The sequence below is a fragment of the Pleurotus ostreatus genome (genome assembly GCF_014466165.1).
Source record: "Pleurotus ostreatus strain PC9 chromosome Unknown scaffold_4, whole genome shotgun sequence".
NCBI lineage: Eukaryota > Fungi > Basidiomycota > Agaricomycetes > Agaricales > Pleurotaceae > Pleurotus > Pleurotus ostreatus.
Genome location: NW_023503159.1, coordinates 1,257,570 through 1,272,313, shown reverse-complemented (window position 1 = coordinate 1,272,313; position 14,744 = coordinate 1,257,570). Strand labels below are relative to the sequence as shown.

The 14,744-nt window shown below is 51.1% G+C and overlaps 6 protein-coding genes across 6 annotated transcripts; 2 read left to right on the top strand and 4 right to left on the bottom strand.

The window, feature by feature from the left end:
- Nucleotides 1-43: 43 nt before the first annotated feature.
- On the bottom strand, nucleotides 44-2,683 carry PC9H_006244 (uncharacterized protein; the record flags this gene model as incomplete). Its single annotated transcript, XM_036775795.1, has 4 exons — nucleotides 44-2,145; nucleotides 2,195-2,294; nucleotides 2,347-2,409; nucleotides 2,465-2,683. 4 exons carry the CDS (start codon nucleotides 2,681-2,683, stop codon nucleotides 44-46), a joined length of 2,484 nt encoding a protein of 827 aa, XP_036631814.1.
- Nucleotides 2,684-2,881: 198 nt separating this feature from the next.
- On the top strand, nucleotides 2,882-5,813 carry PC9H_006243 (uncharacterized protein; the record flags this gene model as incomplete). The annotated part of the gene is made up of 8 exons (XM_036775794.1): nucleotides 2,882-3,304; nucleotides 3,420-3,969; nucleotides 4,024-4,539; nucleotides 4,599-4,882; nucleotides 4,939-5,050; nucleotides 5,102-5,403; nucleotides 5,460-5,726; nucleotides 5,778-5,813. The coding sequence occupies 8 exons, from the start codon at nucleotides 2,882-2,884 to the stop codon at nucleotides 5,811-5,813; spliced, it is 2,490 nt and encodes an 829-aa protein (XP_036631813.1).
- Nucleotides 5,814-6,242: 429 nt separating this feature from the next.
- Nucleotides 6,243-6,633, bottom strand: PC9H_006242 (uncharacterized protein; the record flags this gene model as incomplete). Its single annotated transcript, XM_036775793.1, has 2 exons — nucleotides 6,243-6,514; nucleotides 6,573-6,633. 2 exons carry the CDS (start codon nucleotides 6,631-6,633, stop codon nucleotides 6,243-6,245), a joined length of 333 nt encoding a protein of 110 aa, XP_036631812.1.
- Nucleotides 6,634-8,225: 1,592 nt separating this feature from the next.
- Nucleotides 8,226-9,741, bottom strand: PC9H_006241 (uncharacterized protein; the record flags this gene model as incomplete). The annotated part of the gene is made up of 6 exons (XM_036775792.1): nucleotides 8,226-8,387; nucleotides 8,452-8,574; nucleotides 8,638-8,940; nucleotides 9,000-9,521; nucleotides 9,568-9,667; nucleotides 9,719-9,741. The coding sequence occupies 6 exons, from the start codon at nucleotides 9,739-9,741 to the stop codon at nucleotides 8,226-8,228; spliced, it is 1,233 nt and encodes a 410-aa protein (XP_036631811.1).
- An 813-nt stretch (nucleotides 9,742-10,554) lies between these two features.
- PC9H_006240 (uncharacterized protein) lies at nucleotides 10,555-12,230 on the top strand (the record flags this gene model as incomplete). The annotated part of the gene is made up of 4 exons (XM_036775791.1): nucleotides 10,555-10,754; nucleotides 10,804-10,987; nucleotides 11,040-11,240; nucleotides 11,289-12,230. The coding sequence occupies 4 exons, from the start codon at nucleotides 10,555-10,557 to the stop codon at nucleotides 12,228-12,230; spliced, it is 1,527 nt and encodes a 508-aa protein (XP_036631810.1).
- An 83-nt stretch (nucleotides 12,231-12,313) lies between these two features.
- Nucleotides 12,314-14,640, bottom strand: PC9H_006239 (uncharacterized protein; the record flags this gene model as incomplete). Its single annotated transcript, XM_036775790.1, has 11 exons — nucleotides 12,314-12,459; nucleotides 12,525-12,794; nucleotides 12,854-13,120; nucleotides 13,187-13,410; nucleotides 13,461-13,526; nucleotides 13,582-13,694; nucleotides 13,752-13,842; nucleotides 13,895-14,015; nucleotides 14,068-14,138; nucleotides 14,192-14,419; nucleotides 14,474-14,640. The coding sequence occupies 11 exons, from the start codon at nucleotides 14,638-14,640 to the stop codon at nucleotides 12,314-12,316; spliced, it is 1,764 nt and encodes a 587-aa protein (XP_036631809.1).
- Between the last annotated feature and the right edge of the window lie 104 nt (nucleotides 14,641-14,744).

Sequence of the window (14,744 nt, the reverse complement as noted above, 5' to 3'; positions counted from 1 at the left end):
TATGCTCCAGTGGAACGCATGTGTAAACTATCTTCACGAAACCTCATTGCCTATCCTCATGTCCGTCTTCTCGTCTACCGTTTAAAAAGGGGGTGGATAGGGCCCGCAGGAGACCTTGGTGTCCGATGATCGAGTGTTTTGGGCTTGGATCGCTGTGTTCGTTTGCAATGCTACAAAGCCCTTTACTAGGACTACGGTGTAAATCATGGCAACTTGCGCCCCTTCTTAAGAGTACTCGTGGGCTAGTCACGGTCAGGCGGCGGACACCCCTCGTAGCTGGTGCTGTTCCCCAAGGAGAAGGGTCTGCGATAGACGTCGATGAGGCTAGTTTGTTGGTGACAGCGTAGTCAGCTTCCGAAGAAGTTGTGCGCGCCCTAGTATGAGATTCGTGAACTGAGGCCATGAGATCATGAAGGCTAAGGCTGCCACTGGTACAATATTCCTCGACATGCTGTGGGGTTCGAGTGGTCGTGGAAATCTCGAGTGTGTCTTTATTCGTCAGAGGATCATATTCTGGCGTAGAAATAGCGCCCTGAGAAGGTGGCGAAGCGTCCTGAGCCCATGTGGACGTTGTGATAGGTTGCATTGCGTCTGTCGAACAGTCCACAGAAGGAGATCCATTGTGTATGTTGTGGGAACCATCTTTTACCGTGTCAACCTCGTTGGCGTGGGTTAATCTCGGTTTGTCGACAATTGGGATGGTGCTGCGATCCACACCGTCGTCGTTGTTATCGTTTCTCTGATAGTCTCGTCCTGGGCGCGCCCCCTCATCAGATCCGGCCAGAACTCTAGGAACGATCGAAGGCTCCGACGTAGGTTGGTACAGTTCAGTATATATCACGAAATCCGGAAGGGCGCGAGAAGTCGACGAGGCAGGCATTGTGCCATCCTCAAGAATGTCGTTGTCTGGCTCTATGGTAAGCAGGCATCGGATATAATCATACATTTCTTCCAGGCGGGCCGCCTCAGCCATCATCGGGCTTGGATCATGCTGGACAGAATTAGCAAGATAGCCGTCTTGAACTTCCATATATGGCGCCCGAGACGCGACCTGTCCTTGCTCGAGCATCCTTGACAGGCTTGGTATTCCATGAATTTCGCAGGCAAAGGGCTCTTCCCCTTCATCCAGTGAGGGATGTGGGTCTGAATCGCTTAGACTTCCGTCTCCATCATAACTAGAATCCCCCGCTTCAACCGATTCGTCGCGAGATTCAGTTTCATCTTCCTGTAGCCCAGTATTTGCGGGGGATCGGTCAATCGTATCGGAGGAATTAAATGCTCCAGGAGGATGTAACGCTGATCCGGTCTCGTCCCCCTCGGGATATGCCTCGGTTACTGTCGTTGGTAAATCAGTACAGTCGGAAGAGGAGAAAGCGCCAGGAGGGTAGAGCGATAGCCCAGTGTGGTCCTCTTCAGGTAGCGGCTCCGTTGCTATTGCTGGTAGATAGTTGGCGGATGCAGAAACGAAAGCGCCAGGAGGGTACATCGTTGTCCCATATCCAGACGTTTCGGTTACAGATGAGGGGTCATCTACTGCAGGTAGCTCAATGTCATGATCACTGGAAGCGCCAGGAGGATATGGCGGTGGGACGGGTGTGCCAGAGGCCGTCGACGGCGCAGTAGAGCTGGAGTAGGTTTCAAACGCGATACCTTCGAAATGTGAGCGGGCCTTCTCAGGATACGAAGGCGTTCCGCTGTATGCGCTATCAAAGATTTTAGTTTTGTTGTGAGCTTCGCTCCTTCGGCTGAGATTGTGGCGGAGATTATCTAGAGCCACAGGAACATCGATGTCGGATTCGCCATTGAGACTCGGAGACATGTCAAAGTACAAGCTGGGAGCTTGAGAGAGCGGATACGGGGCCAGAAGGGAGGAAACAAATCCGTCGATCATAACTTCGTCTAGAGCATGCCGATATTGACAAGGAAATTCGAGCTCCCCTTCTTGTGTGCCGTCAATGGGTATAGCGGCACCGGTCATGGCCATGCATGTGAGAGGATCACACTGAACCTGATCCTGCGTGTCACATTGCATTCGCCTGGAAGTTCTGCAGATGTCTGCAAGCAAATCAAGCGCAAACATAGTTACCAACTTGAACGTTGTAGCTATAGGCGCAAATGAGCCTTGCTTTGGCCTGAGATTGTCGTCTTGGTACAAAGTTAGAATAAAAGAGTACAAGAGACGCAAGTCACTCACAGTCTAAGGACTCGTAAAGCAGCATTTTGAGAAGTGCTCCCAGTATAAAACAGATGTGAGACTCCCGAATCAAACGGATTAGCGATATTTCAAGCGGACTCTATCCAATAGTTAGCCTACTATTTGGACGTAAGCATATACGGAGCATATACGCAATCAAAATCGAATAAAAACACCATGAACAGGAGTAGATTGGCTTTCAAGTCGAAGGGGTCCTAGATTTTTGTAAACGCTCACAGACAATTATAAGGTGGATTGTAAGAGGCTTACGCGTGTTTCTTCCGGGCGAGGGTGAAATATCCACCTATATGCGCTTGGCCACAACGCAAGCCTCGCGATGATGCCAACCAGGACAGCATTCCCGTTCAACGGACTACGACCGAGGCACAAACCGGAGACGAATCGAACGGTAGCAAGAGTATTGAAGCCTTTGTACGCTGCGAGTCTCGCTACGAGGGTGGCGGAGGTGGGTGTCGCGGAGGGAGGCATGTTCTTAGACGTAAACAGAGTTGCTGGCGTGAGAAACTAGGGTCCTCATCAAAATGAGGTTGTTTGGCAAGCACCTTGGCTCCAAGTAGCGGCGCGTCACGAGTAACGGGTAACGCGTCGCGCAACGCGCCAGTCACGTGGAACAATCAACTCTTTATTGTCAACCGTCTCTCCTAACCTCCCTTTACCCCACATACCATGGCGCGCAAAGCAAGAATAGCGCAGCAATCACAATCGCTATATGCAGATGACACGGACTCAGATAGTCCCGAGCAAGAGACCCCCTCGCGTCGCCATTTGAAGAAGCGGATTAGCGAGGCTTTCATAGCAGGAGCTGAGGGCAGCTTTTCGCTGGATGCATCAGGATCGAGGACCGCTGGCAGAGCTGTCAACATCAACGATGATGCGGCCGAGAAGCGTAGACGCAGGAAGAGTGCAAAGCTCACCGCGGCTATGACTGAAAACGCATTGGCGGGACCCTCATCAGAGAACGACCCAGAATCGCGTGCAGCAAAGCAGAAAGCACAATTGGCATCTGTTGCGCTACCTCAAGTCCCTGATGTTCAGATCAATATTACCAGCGCAAATTACGAGGAGTGGATGAAAATGGCAACAGATAATGTACGCCGTTCACATTAACGATGGAGCACTCGCTCTGTCATTCTGCAACCCAAACGGTTCAGAACTTCCGTGACGAGTACAATGCCTTACACACACTAATCATGGTCTTTTCCAGAAAATCAACGCCGCCAACTCGTGGAATTTCGCGTTAATTGACTACTTCCATGATATGTCTCTATTGCGCAACAACGACGACAACTCGATCAATTTCCAGCGCGCGTCGTGTACACTCGACGGCTGTGTTAAAATATGGACAAGTCGCGTCGATAGTGTCGGAACGGAAACCGGAAAGCTCCTGAGTAATCTTGCTAACGAAGGCGGAGAAGACGACGATGAAGGTGACAATGATGGGGAAGGGCCCGATGGTGAACCATCGCAGAAGAAGAAGAAGTCCCACAGATCAGAAGCGACATTGGTCAAAAATCCCCAGCAATTGAAAAGCAAGAAACTCGACTTGGAATTCAATGTAGATCCTCTGTTCCGGAAAACCTGTGCCGATTTCGATGAGGGAGGCGCGCAGGGTCTCCTCATGAACCATCTGAGCTTGGGTTTAGGAAACGAGGGAGCCTTGCGTGTTATTTTCGACGCCAGCGATTCCATGGGTGTCGAAGAAAAGGAGTCAACTGAGGAGCCTGAAGATTCAATCGACCTTAGTGACCTTCGAGGTAAGCTCTGTATGATGACATAACTTTCAGAGTCGTATTAAGTGAGGCTGTTAGCATTCGTCCCTGATCTCTCATTCCTGGACTCGAAGGAAATCGCGCATTCTCTCGAAGGATTCGCCTTTTCTAAATCCACCGACTTCGGCGAAACGTCCTTCTTTCAAGACGATTTGGCGGACGATGATGACGATAATGACAATTTCGACGTCGGCGGTGCCACATTTGACGATCCCGGTGCCATGGACATAGACGGTGGTGACGGCCCTCCTCCTGCGGAAGACTTCTTTGTTGGTGACCAGGCCGTCCGTGACGATTTCTACGCGCCTGTGGGGGGTGGAGACGACTACGGCGCCGATAATGCTTCAAATGGCTCTGTCGCTCCGGATGGTGAAGCAGGCGGGGCAGCTCCTTTCGTTCCGTTCGACCCAAGGAGGGCTCCTAACCAACGGGACCTGGTCATGGCGATGACGGACGCTGACGCGGAAGGTGGTATGATGGACTACTTCGACCAGAACTTCAACAAGAATTGGGCGGGACCCGAACACTGGAAAATGCGTAAAGTTGTCCGCCGGAGTACGTTGCTTCCCGTCACTCTTCACATAGTATCGAGCTAATGGTTTAATCACGCGTAGCCGAGAATGATCCAAGCACCAAAGGCACCAAGGGGAAGCGAGAGAAGAAGGAAGCCTTCAAGATTGACTTCTTCGCCCCACCCGAGAAGAGCGTTGAAGAGATCACGAAGGAACTCTTTGCTCCAGTCACTCGCGGAGCCGGTATTAACCTTCCAGGTACGGGACCCAAGAAGGGGAAGAAGAAGGTTCAAGATGCCCCGAAGCGCGACGATCATCGCTTACCCGATGATATGCACTTCTCAAGCAGGCAACTTGTCACGTTGTTCCTGAAGCCCAAGTTCTCAGTACGTTCCTGACACTATTTTATGCGGCTGATACTCATCCGGCGCGCCATCCTTAGCTGAAGATGCGTGGCCATAAGGTCCGGTTCAATGACAATGGTGATGGCGAAGTAGATCAGAACTTCTGGGCTCAGGCTGCAGCAAACGAAGTTGGAGGCGACGCTAACGATGGTATGTGCCGCCGGATAAGACCGCTGTACACACCACTGATTTTTGCTTCAGGGAACCAACCTATTCCATTCAATACGCAGTTCTTCGCCGACGATGACGACGATGGGCCTGGCTTCAACGACGACTTTGACGGGCCCGGCATTGGAAGCTTCCCTGGTATTGATGGCGTTGACGGCGATGGCGAACATGACCTCCTTGCCGCTACCCAAGGCACAAGTCGCCGTGTCAAACCCGAATTTGTCAAGTACGCAAAGAGGGCCAAGCGTGTTGACGTCCGGAAGTTGAAGGACAATATATGGAAAGGCTTGAACATAGTCGTACCTTCCAAAGGGGAAGACGAAGATGAACCAATGGTAAGTGTCATTTCCGCCGTCATCATTTCAGCCCTCTTATGCGAATTTCTTTGCAGGAGGACACAGATGACCCGTCGACGAAGCCCACAGATCCTGATGATGCCCGTCAATTCAGCGAAGTTATAACTGGGCTCCAGAAGTCATACCCGAGGGATAAGATGCAAGAGATTAGCACGAGCTTTTGCTTTATATGTTTGCTCCACTTGGCAAACGAACAAGGACTTCGCCTCGAGTCGACTACTGAACCTCTCGCTCGCGAACTCGAGGAAGACGGCGATGATCTAACTGCTAAACGGCGAGTTGGAGAGATATGGGATCTCAAGGTATGGATTTCTTCCCCCTGGGTCACAACGTCGCTGATAGCACTTCTTCAGATATACCGAGATCCAACCGCCACACAAGACGCGTAGCCTTGACCTTGTCCTACTTCTTGCTATATTTATCTATCTTATATATTGACCTACTGTGTGCTCCACCTTTTGGCTTTGTAGACTCGTCGTCTGCGTGTATATATGATATCCACACTGGTCTCGCTATTCTACATTATTGAACTGTAAAGCAAAGTATCCTATTCCATATGTACTCGCCGGTGTATCGCTTGTGTTGTTCATATTACGACGATGGGCGTACTCAAAACCCGCGTATTCATGAGACATTTCAAATTTTTGGGGCTGTTGTAGGTGAAGACTTCTAGGGAGAGGGATACATAGAAAGTATTGATACATGTTGGGTGATCTATAGCTACAAGCGGGAATTCGTGGATACAATTTGTTATCGAGGTAAGTCGGAGTGCTTATCGGGAATGTGGGCGGGAAGAGCGATATGTGGTGGAGGGTAAATCAATGCACTGCAGCCCATGCGCTCCACATGGATTCGTATCGCTTCTGTGTGCGCATACTGAGTTCGAGGTATTCAGAGAACGCCTGTTGGGGTAACTCCAACATGCCCTGATCGGGTTGACGGAAGACATCGGTCGTGGGGAAGATGGTGAGAACGTCTGACGACTGGATACGTGCGGTTGGCACATCGGTCGCGAGGAACACTCTATCGCCGAAGAGCGTGTAGGTATCCACCTCCAACCAGCGATCAAATTTATTGTGCGTTCGTTTGGCTAGATCAAAGAATCAGCAACCTGACCAGCATGACAGGTATCGTAGTGAGATGCTTACCTTGCACAATCATAACCTTGCGCTGTACAATAGCTACTGCGAGTTCGCCGGTGTGCATCATATTGATATAGCGCTGATTGAGAACGAAAGGGCGATACAGAGGCTGGCGCTCGTGTGTCAAGGTGATGTGGGTCCTAATGCAAAGTGTTCTGCATCGCCCCCATTTATATGGGGAGCTGCTATTGTTCTTTGCAGGCCGTTCGGGAGCAAACTTTGAATGATTGAGCCTGAGTGATTGTAGGTCCGCACCAGAGACACAATAAGGAGGGGATTTGTTCCTCTACCAATGCGGCGAATCCCTTCTGCAGAGTTGTGCCAAACCTGGAGTAGTACAAGCTAACGGCCAAATTGAGACGTAGGATCTGCGAGAACAATAGACTGACTATCTTTAACCCAGCACCACGTGGTACGCCGCTGAGTGCAAACCGCTGTAAAGCTTTGAAGTCAGTTTTGGAAGTACTTCCTGGCCAAAGGGCCTCAGAGATGGCGTAAATAACAAGGAAAAGCAGGTTGCCAAAGGTCGCCAGTAGTACGACGGTAAAATTTTCCAATATTCCTTCGCAAATGTCCGGGTTGAGGGTGATCTTTCGGCCGACAGGGGCTGCCAGCGGTTCCAAGTTACGTCGGTCGCACGAACACTATGGGCTGCTGAGAACATGGAGTCATTGCAGCGAACTCAAAATCAATGATCATATCTGTCAGTCACGCAGATGGGGATACGTGGTGGCTCGGGGGCGTACTTCCTGAAACGGTTGACAGATTTCTGTCCAGGGGCTAGGAAATATATTTCGGGCTCACGACCCTCCACAGTGTCTCCAGAGCTACACCTGTGCCATGCCATTCGTCACAGATTTTAATCCTGTGGTGTCATGTATTTTTGATACTTGTTCCTAGACTATACTCAGCAAATTTTACCCCAACCTCCCCATCACGTCGACATCAGAGAAGTATACTTTTACATCCACCCCCCGTTTCCATCCTTTGTCACCCCATTACCACGCCCAAGCTTCCGAAGCAGACGCTGCGGCGTCCTGATCTTTGGTCCTTTTCGAAGAGCACAACTTGTCCGATTCAGGCCTGAGCTAGTACGACCGTCAACGGCATGTTCTGGACACATCTCTCGTGGAGAGAAATTAAGCCAATTTTTGTTCCGTGTATGACACGATGCACGCCAGAATACTGGTATGCTTTGATAGGAGTATGCTGGCGCTTACAGACCAGGACAATGCCGCCGAAATTTCAACCTGGTTTCGATCATTGGGACCCTTGTGCTTCTCCCGTCTCTCCCTGTGTTGCAATGTCCGGTGTGTGTCCAGCGCCCGAGCTCCATTTGGCTCACCGTGAAGGGCCCGACGCCACCTCCGAGGATATCATAAGCGAATCTTCAATCGCTTGCCTCCGATCGCTGGTCAATAAACTTTCAAAGCCCCAGCAGTACGTGTATCCTAATCAATCTTGTATTCGCTGGGTCGGAGATATACTAACAATAACTAATTGGGTAGCTACACTGCAATACATTACCAAACATACATATAGACGGGAGTTCATCGCAGGGGACGGGGTATACAGGGTTTCCGGGGAAGAGGAGGATGTCCGTACTCGTCGTGCGATTGCTATAGCTGAACAATGAATCACGATTTAATGTCATATATTTTAGTGACCACGCTTGACTCTAAGTTGGGGCTGCCAGCTGCCCATCGAGACATGATGGATACTGACAAGCACCAGGTCTTCGAACTTAATCCGGGAGGTAGGCGCGCTGCCCACCCTCCACCGTTCGTCCGCCTCGTCTTCCAGGGTCTCATTCTGTCGATCCTATGATACGCAACCCAATATCAACCCCAGATCCGGTATCTGATGGGAAACAAACGCGACCAACCTCAATAAATCGCTTCACACATTTAGCTACGTTCTTCGCCAATTTTGCCCGTGTGATTGGTCCAGGAGGGCTCCGAAAATCTTTAGTCGGGATCTGGCGACTCCATTGGCGATAGCCAGGCCACTATGGGAACATCAATCAACTCGTTGGCCTTGGTGCCCGAAGAATATGATGATAATTTCTTACCTCGAGGCGGATGGACACGCTAGGGCCTCTGCCCTCAAAGACAGTCTCGTCACGACCGCGGAGCTTTCTCACTCTGGAATGCAAGGCATCCGACAAAGAGATCCCGCACACGCCATGCTCCATGTAGAAATACATAGGGCCCTCTAATTTGACGTCCTCTACGTATCGGCGGCGATCGCTGTTGGTATGGGGGCGATACATCTGTTGCGGTACCATCGCTCCCCAGTCATGAGCTGAGGGGAGAGAGTGAGCCTCTTTGAAAAACTGTATTTGCTCGCGATGGGAGTAGCGCTCTCGGTCATCCTAGATGAGAGGGAAAATGAGTCATATGAGGCGAAAGTTGAAGCTGCAAAGTCACGTACCGCGCTCTGTTGAGATGGCGGAAACGGCGATGAAGAGTGATGAGGTGAGTTGGGCCCCGAACTGCCGTAAGGAGTTTGGGGGGACGCGAGTGGCGGCGTGGGGGGTTGCGGGATCACAGGCAGCCCATAGGGTTGGGTAGAATACCCAAGACTAAACGGCGTCGGCGGAGTTTGGCTACGAGACGACAATGGCGGCATCACAGATGCCGCGTTATAGTGTTCGCCCGGACAGTCAGGAGGTAAGGTGAAGATGCTCGCTGGAGGAGTGGCAGGGTATACAGCATCCGAATGAGAGGGTAACGAGGAGAGTGAATGGGCGGTCTGATAATATGGCTCAAGGCCTGCTGTATCAATTCGGATGTTGTTGTGTTGATGTAGATTGTTGCCTCGGTTAGAGCAACTGCCCCACATGCTATCAAGCGTGGGGTACACGTATGGATCGTAGGGCTCTAAACCTTGTGAGAGGGAGACTTCGAGTGGCTCAAAGTGGCCCTCAGCACTTGCGGGCGACGAATGAGGCAGCTAGATCGTTGTGAGCGACGACTGAGAAAGATAAGTTGCGACGTACAAGCAGGGGGCTCACAAAGCAGGCGGTGTGCTCTTGGGTGTGCCACTCTGAATGATCCTTGTTGAATGCCATGGGTGATTGGACGAACTCGTCTGTAGACCTAGACATGCGGTCAGGCATATAAGGGCGGTAGAGGAGTGACGAAGCTTACAAGGAATGATCTTCTGTAGTCATCATGTGTGTTGGGGACTATAACGCAGATGGATACAGCTTTTATACTGCTTTCGAGTTGTTGGGTTACGCGTGCCGAAAGGAGCCGCAGATAGGAATGCTGTAAAGGGAAGGTGCGCCACGTTCCTGTTCAGCATCCATCCAGATCAAAAGTATTAATCCTTTTTGCAATCTGGATCTTGAGTAAATTTATCACCTATCGAGAATCGGTCTATAGCATGGCAGAATGGAAAGCATCTGCTTTACCGTGTTGATTCCGGGGAACTTGGCAGGTAGGCCAGTAGGGGGATACGAGTCATACCGAACCGTGACATTGCCAATTCGGACGAGGCTGCGCGTTCCAATTCCCCATCTCTGAAGGGGATGGGAAAAGAACGGGGAATGCCATCTGGCAGTCTGTCGGGTGCACAGCATATTGTCGATGATGATGCGCTTCCCGTCAATTCAACGAGTGAATCACTATCGCAGGTGTACCGTTTCCTTCACCAAGCGCAACCGGAGCTGCCAGTAGCACTACGGAACACCAGTCAATGATCTAATTGTTCTAATCAAGGCTTCCCACAGAACTGACCACGGGCAGTAGAACCCCGCGCAGCAATTGTCGTCGAAAAGAACGGTGAGCTGTGCGGGTGATGCGTTGATTAAGGTGAGCGCTGGAGTACAGCTTCGGAGATCCTGAGCAACCTTGTGAGCACTTTGGGATTGATTCCGTTGCTTGGGCGCTAAACAGATCATCGCGGTGCAGTCACGTGATGAGGCGGCGCCATGAAGGGGGGGTCGTGAACGTTGAACATCAACTCATCCCGAACCACAAAAATGTCATCGTTGGCCGGTGCACTGATCCCGCCTCCGCAGCACAACTACTTTCCTCCACCACAGGACTCAGGGGACGAAGAAGACGACCAAAATGACGTCGAAATGCACCCGACCGCGGAAACGGAGGAGGCAGAGCAGGACGCCGAGATGGCAGACTTATTTGGCAACGACAATGATGTGGAGGAAGTGAGACACAGCGAGTATGTCGCATCATACACTACACCCCTTTGGGTCCTCATTCTATGACAGGGGTGCAGCTTCTCCGTCAACCTCTGCCCAGGAATCAGACCGCCTTCCAACTCCGGAAAGAGAGCACCGACGGGCTCTAGAGTATGATGAGGATGATGAAATACCTGCGGAACTTGCTGTAGAGGTCAAGGAGGCGAACGTCGCGTTTCCCAATATCCCGGTCCCCAAAAGTTCTGAAGGAGAGGTGAGTCACCTACAATTCAATTTCCGTTGTCATTCTTTTACCATGTCCTTAGAACTGGGTTATTCGTATGCCCACATTTGTCCAAGTAGATTCAAAGCCTTATCATCCAGATACGTACATGGGTCCGGAGCACGAAGATGAAGAGCTACAGCAAACGGAGAACATGCGTGAGAGAAGTATGACCATTAAACTGAAAGTAGAAAACACTGTAAGGTGGCGCTGGATAAAGGATGAAAATGGACAGGATGTGAGTGTGGCTGCTGTGCTTGGGAAATCTAAGAATTCTAAACCACTTCAACAGCGAAAACAGTCTAATAGCCGTGTGATACGATGGTCGGACGGTTCACTGAGCCTCCGTCTCGGCAAGGAGCTCTTTGACATACACCAGAGCCTTGACAACTCTGGCGCAGCACCGCGACAGGCGTTTGGCAGTTCCCAGCCTTCCCAATCCCAATCCCAATCCCAATCTCAGTCTACGGGTGCCAAATCGCAAGGGCTTACATATCTCGTCGCCCAGCACAAACGCGCGCAGGTGCTACAGTCAGAGGCCGTCATCACTGGCTATATGACCTTGCGCCCAACTGGTATGCAATCGGAAACACACAAGATGCTCGTGCGCGCGGTGGGTCAGAAGCATAATAAAGTTGCTCGGCTCCGCCTTGTCGCGGACCCAGCTCGAGATCCTGAACGAGAAGTCCAGGAACTGATGAAACAAAATGCAAAGAAGTCGAAGCGGAAATCAGACTATGATGATGGACTGGGAAGTGGGAGGAAACGGCGGTACTCGCGAAAGCGGGGTTCTCCGTCATGGAGCGACGACGAGGCAGAGATGGGACACACTTATGCACTGTCGGATGACGACGACGACGAAGGTGCGGGCGGCCGTGGGTCAGGCAGCCGTAAGGGCAAAGCGAAGGAGGCAGAGAACAACGAAAAGGGCGATTATCAAGAAGACGGGTTCGTCGTCGCCGACGAGGACGACGATGATTCTGACGGCGGTGCGAAACGCCGCCGCCGTGATGATACGATGGAGGACGACCCGTTAGAAAAAATGGAGGCCCAACTTGAGAAGCAGCAGGAAAAGAGGCGTCAAAATAAAGACAACGACGGCGATGATACCCCGGACGAGGACGGGGGCGCCATGGATGTGGAAAGCGAGGAGGAAGAGGACGAACACAAAGTTAGACGGGTCTCTCGGCGAAAAGCCGTCAACATCGCAGAGGAGGAGGACGAAGAGGAGTGATGGTGATCAGATTCGATTTCTGCTTTCGATGTAACACTATCTCTACGCGTACGACATCCCTTACGAAATGATTGTCCGGGTTCTCATCGGCGTACAGCGCCAGGAACGTCCTGGAGAACTCCGTCCTCCCCCCAGGTCCCCATGGGTTTGATCCCATCAACAAGTTGCTGGTTTTCTGGATTGTTTTCGAGTAAATTATGCAGTGTGAATATCGCATGTTCCCGTAAATCTGACATTAAAAGAAGTAAAAAAAGATCAGTTCCATGAACTGGCACATCAGATCAAAAAGCTCACATGGGTTGCGCTCATCTACCACGCACAAATTCATAACGACTTCGATGCCGCCACACTTCCTGACACGATCCTGGACGGATCTAGTGGAATGACAGAGAATACCCAGCAATCGAACGAGATCTCGCTTAAGGTATGAGAAACCTTGGGCCTGGTGAGTCCCTGATGAAGCCACGTTCGCCGCAGCCGTGGGCGAGGGCGAGGACTCATTTCGGGAAACGGGTCTCCCAAAATTTATTCGAGGAAGGAATTTATCGAGAAGTCGTAAAGTTTCTAAAGGGAGTTCGTGAAGCCGAAGCCGAAGCGAACCCAGGAATCAAGGCGCCACTTACCAATTAGGGTCTCTACAAGCCCGTTATCTGCGTATCGGGTCTCATTGAAATATTCTCGAAACGTAGCGAATGACCGTGCAGAGCGCAAGGTGGAGCTGGATGCCGCCTTCTCCTGCTCTTCAATGGGGCTCAGCTCGCGCTCCTCGGGTTCCAGCGTGATCGTGCTGATGCACTGGGTGATGAGAACCAACGCTTCACAAACCTTGGGCAACATCACATCCAATTCGATTGGTGGAGCCTCTCCCGTATTTTCGGATGGCGATTGGGCTATCTGGCGGTCATGACCCTCTGGTAAAGCGTCTGGAACTTTTGATGGTTTCTCACCGATTGTACTGGGGTTGCCATCGCGTTGGACTTCCTCTCCAAGGAATCGCTTGATGGCGTGCTGCGTATAGACGGCTTTTGTGAAGAAACCCTTTGATAGCATCGGACAAAGTTTCCGGTTTATTTTGCGCATTGCTGGCGTCGACACTATCGCCGTCGCCGTGACGGATTGGAGGTAGGAGTCGACAAGCTTTAGTAGCGTTGTTTGATGTGGCGTAGCGATCTCGTCGTCACTAGGAGGCATCAACTGGCTGAAAACAATACCAAAGGCGGTGTAGCGTACACTAATAGTCGAGAATATAGTTCAGGGACCAGCCCTGCCGTGGTAAGTTGGAGAAATATGTCATATCTATAAAGAGTATATTAGCGAAGGCCACTGATGAGAATCGGAAGAAACGATGTACCCGACATCGAAGGCCCTAGCACCATCGCTGTCTTCGTGTGCCTCGTACAGCCTGGACATACCATCAAGAAGGGACACGCATATACGGCATCCAATAGAAGTTTTGCAGAGCATCTTCCTGGTGACACCGCGTGTCTAAAGATTAATTGAATATATTTTTCGAAAAGCCACATACGCCCTGGCTTTGTTCTCGTATACGCAGTTTAGGATGAGAACCATGACGGCAAGAACGGTCCCTTCGTCTGGGGAAGCCAAAAGTCGACTATGCCACAAACGGTCAGGAATCGGACGCGTATCGAATCCGGGTTACACACATCAGGACGACCTGGTCTTCCGGTAGATTCAAATAAATATTCCACAGCTTTGTCATGAGTTCATTATTGGCCGTTACGATATTTGACAGCGTCTGTGTGAGCATCCTCGTTACAGGAAAGCCTAGAAGAGATCCGTGTCAATAATAGCAACCTCCGTGGACTGAGGTACTCACTTTCTGAGTCCTGGTTGGCTGTCCAAGAGGAATGGTAATGCAACAACCGTCTAATTTCCACCTCGTTCTCGCTGGAACCTACATGTCAATCGGCCTGCCGTGGAGCGTTCAGGGAGTAACTCACAAAGCCAAATTCTGATTACTGGGAACATCGGCGACGAGATTCCTGGTGAATTTAGCCAAACTCGTGCAAAGAATTCTAAGGTCCTGTTGTTTGCGCTTCTCATTTCCCTGCTCGTCCTCCCCTTCCTCCTCATCTCCGTCCCAGAACGTTAGTTGAGCGCGAGCGAGATCCCGCCATAGTTTTCGTAGACTAGGCCATATAGACGGTTGATTTGAGCCTAGTGAACACCTACTTTGAGCATCAGATTTGCTAACCCGGAGGTCAAGCAGCTGGCCCGCTTACCGTCGCTCTCGGCTGCGTGCCAGCTCCTTCGAAATTACATCCAAAGTCCTCGTCAGGGTTACAATGTGATCCTTGATGTTGACATCAAATTCCTTGCAGGCGTCGCAGAGCCGCGAAGAATCTGAATTTGTATCCGAGCCGTTCGTGAGGGATAACTCTGTGTTCATCGTCGTGGTCGTCGCAGTGATAGAGCCACTCGGCGCGTATCAGAGGTATCAAAGCACCGTCGCGCCGCTGTCACGCGTGTGACCACCGACGTTTACCGGCGTTC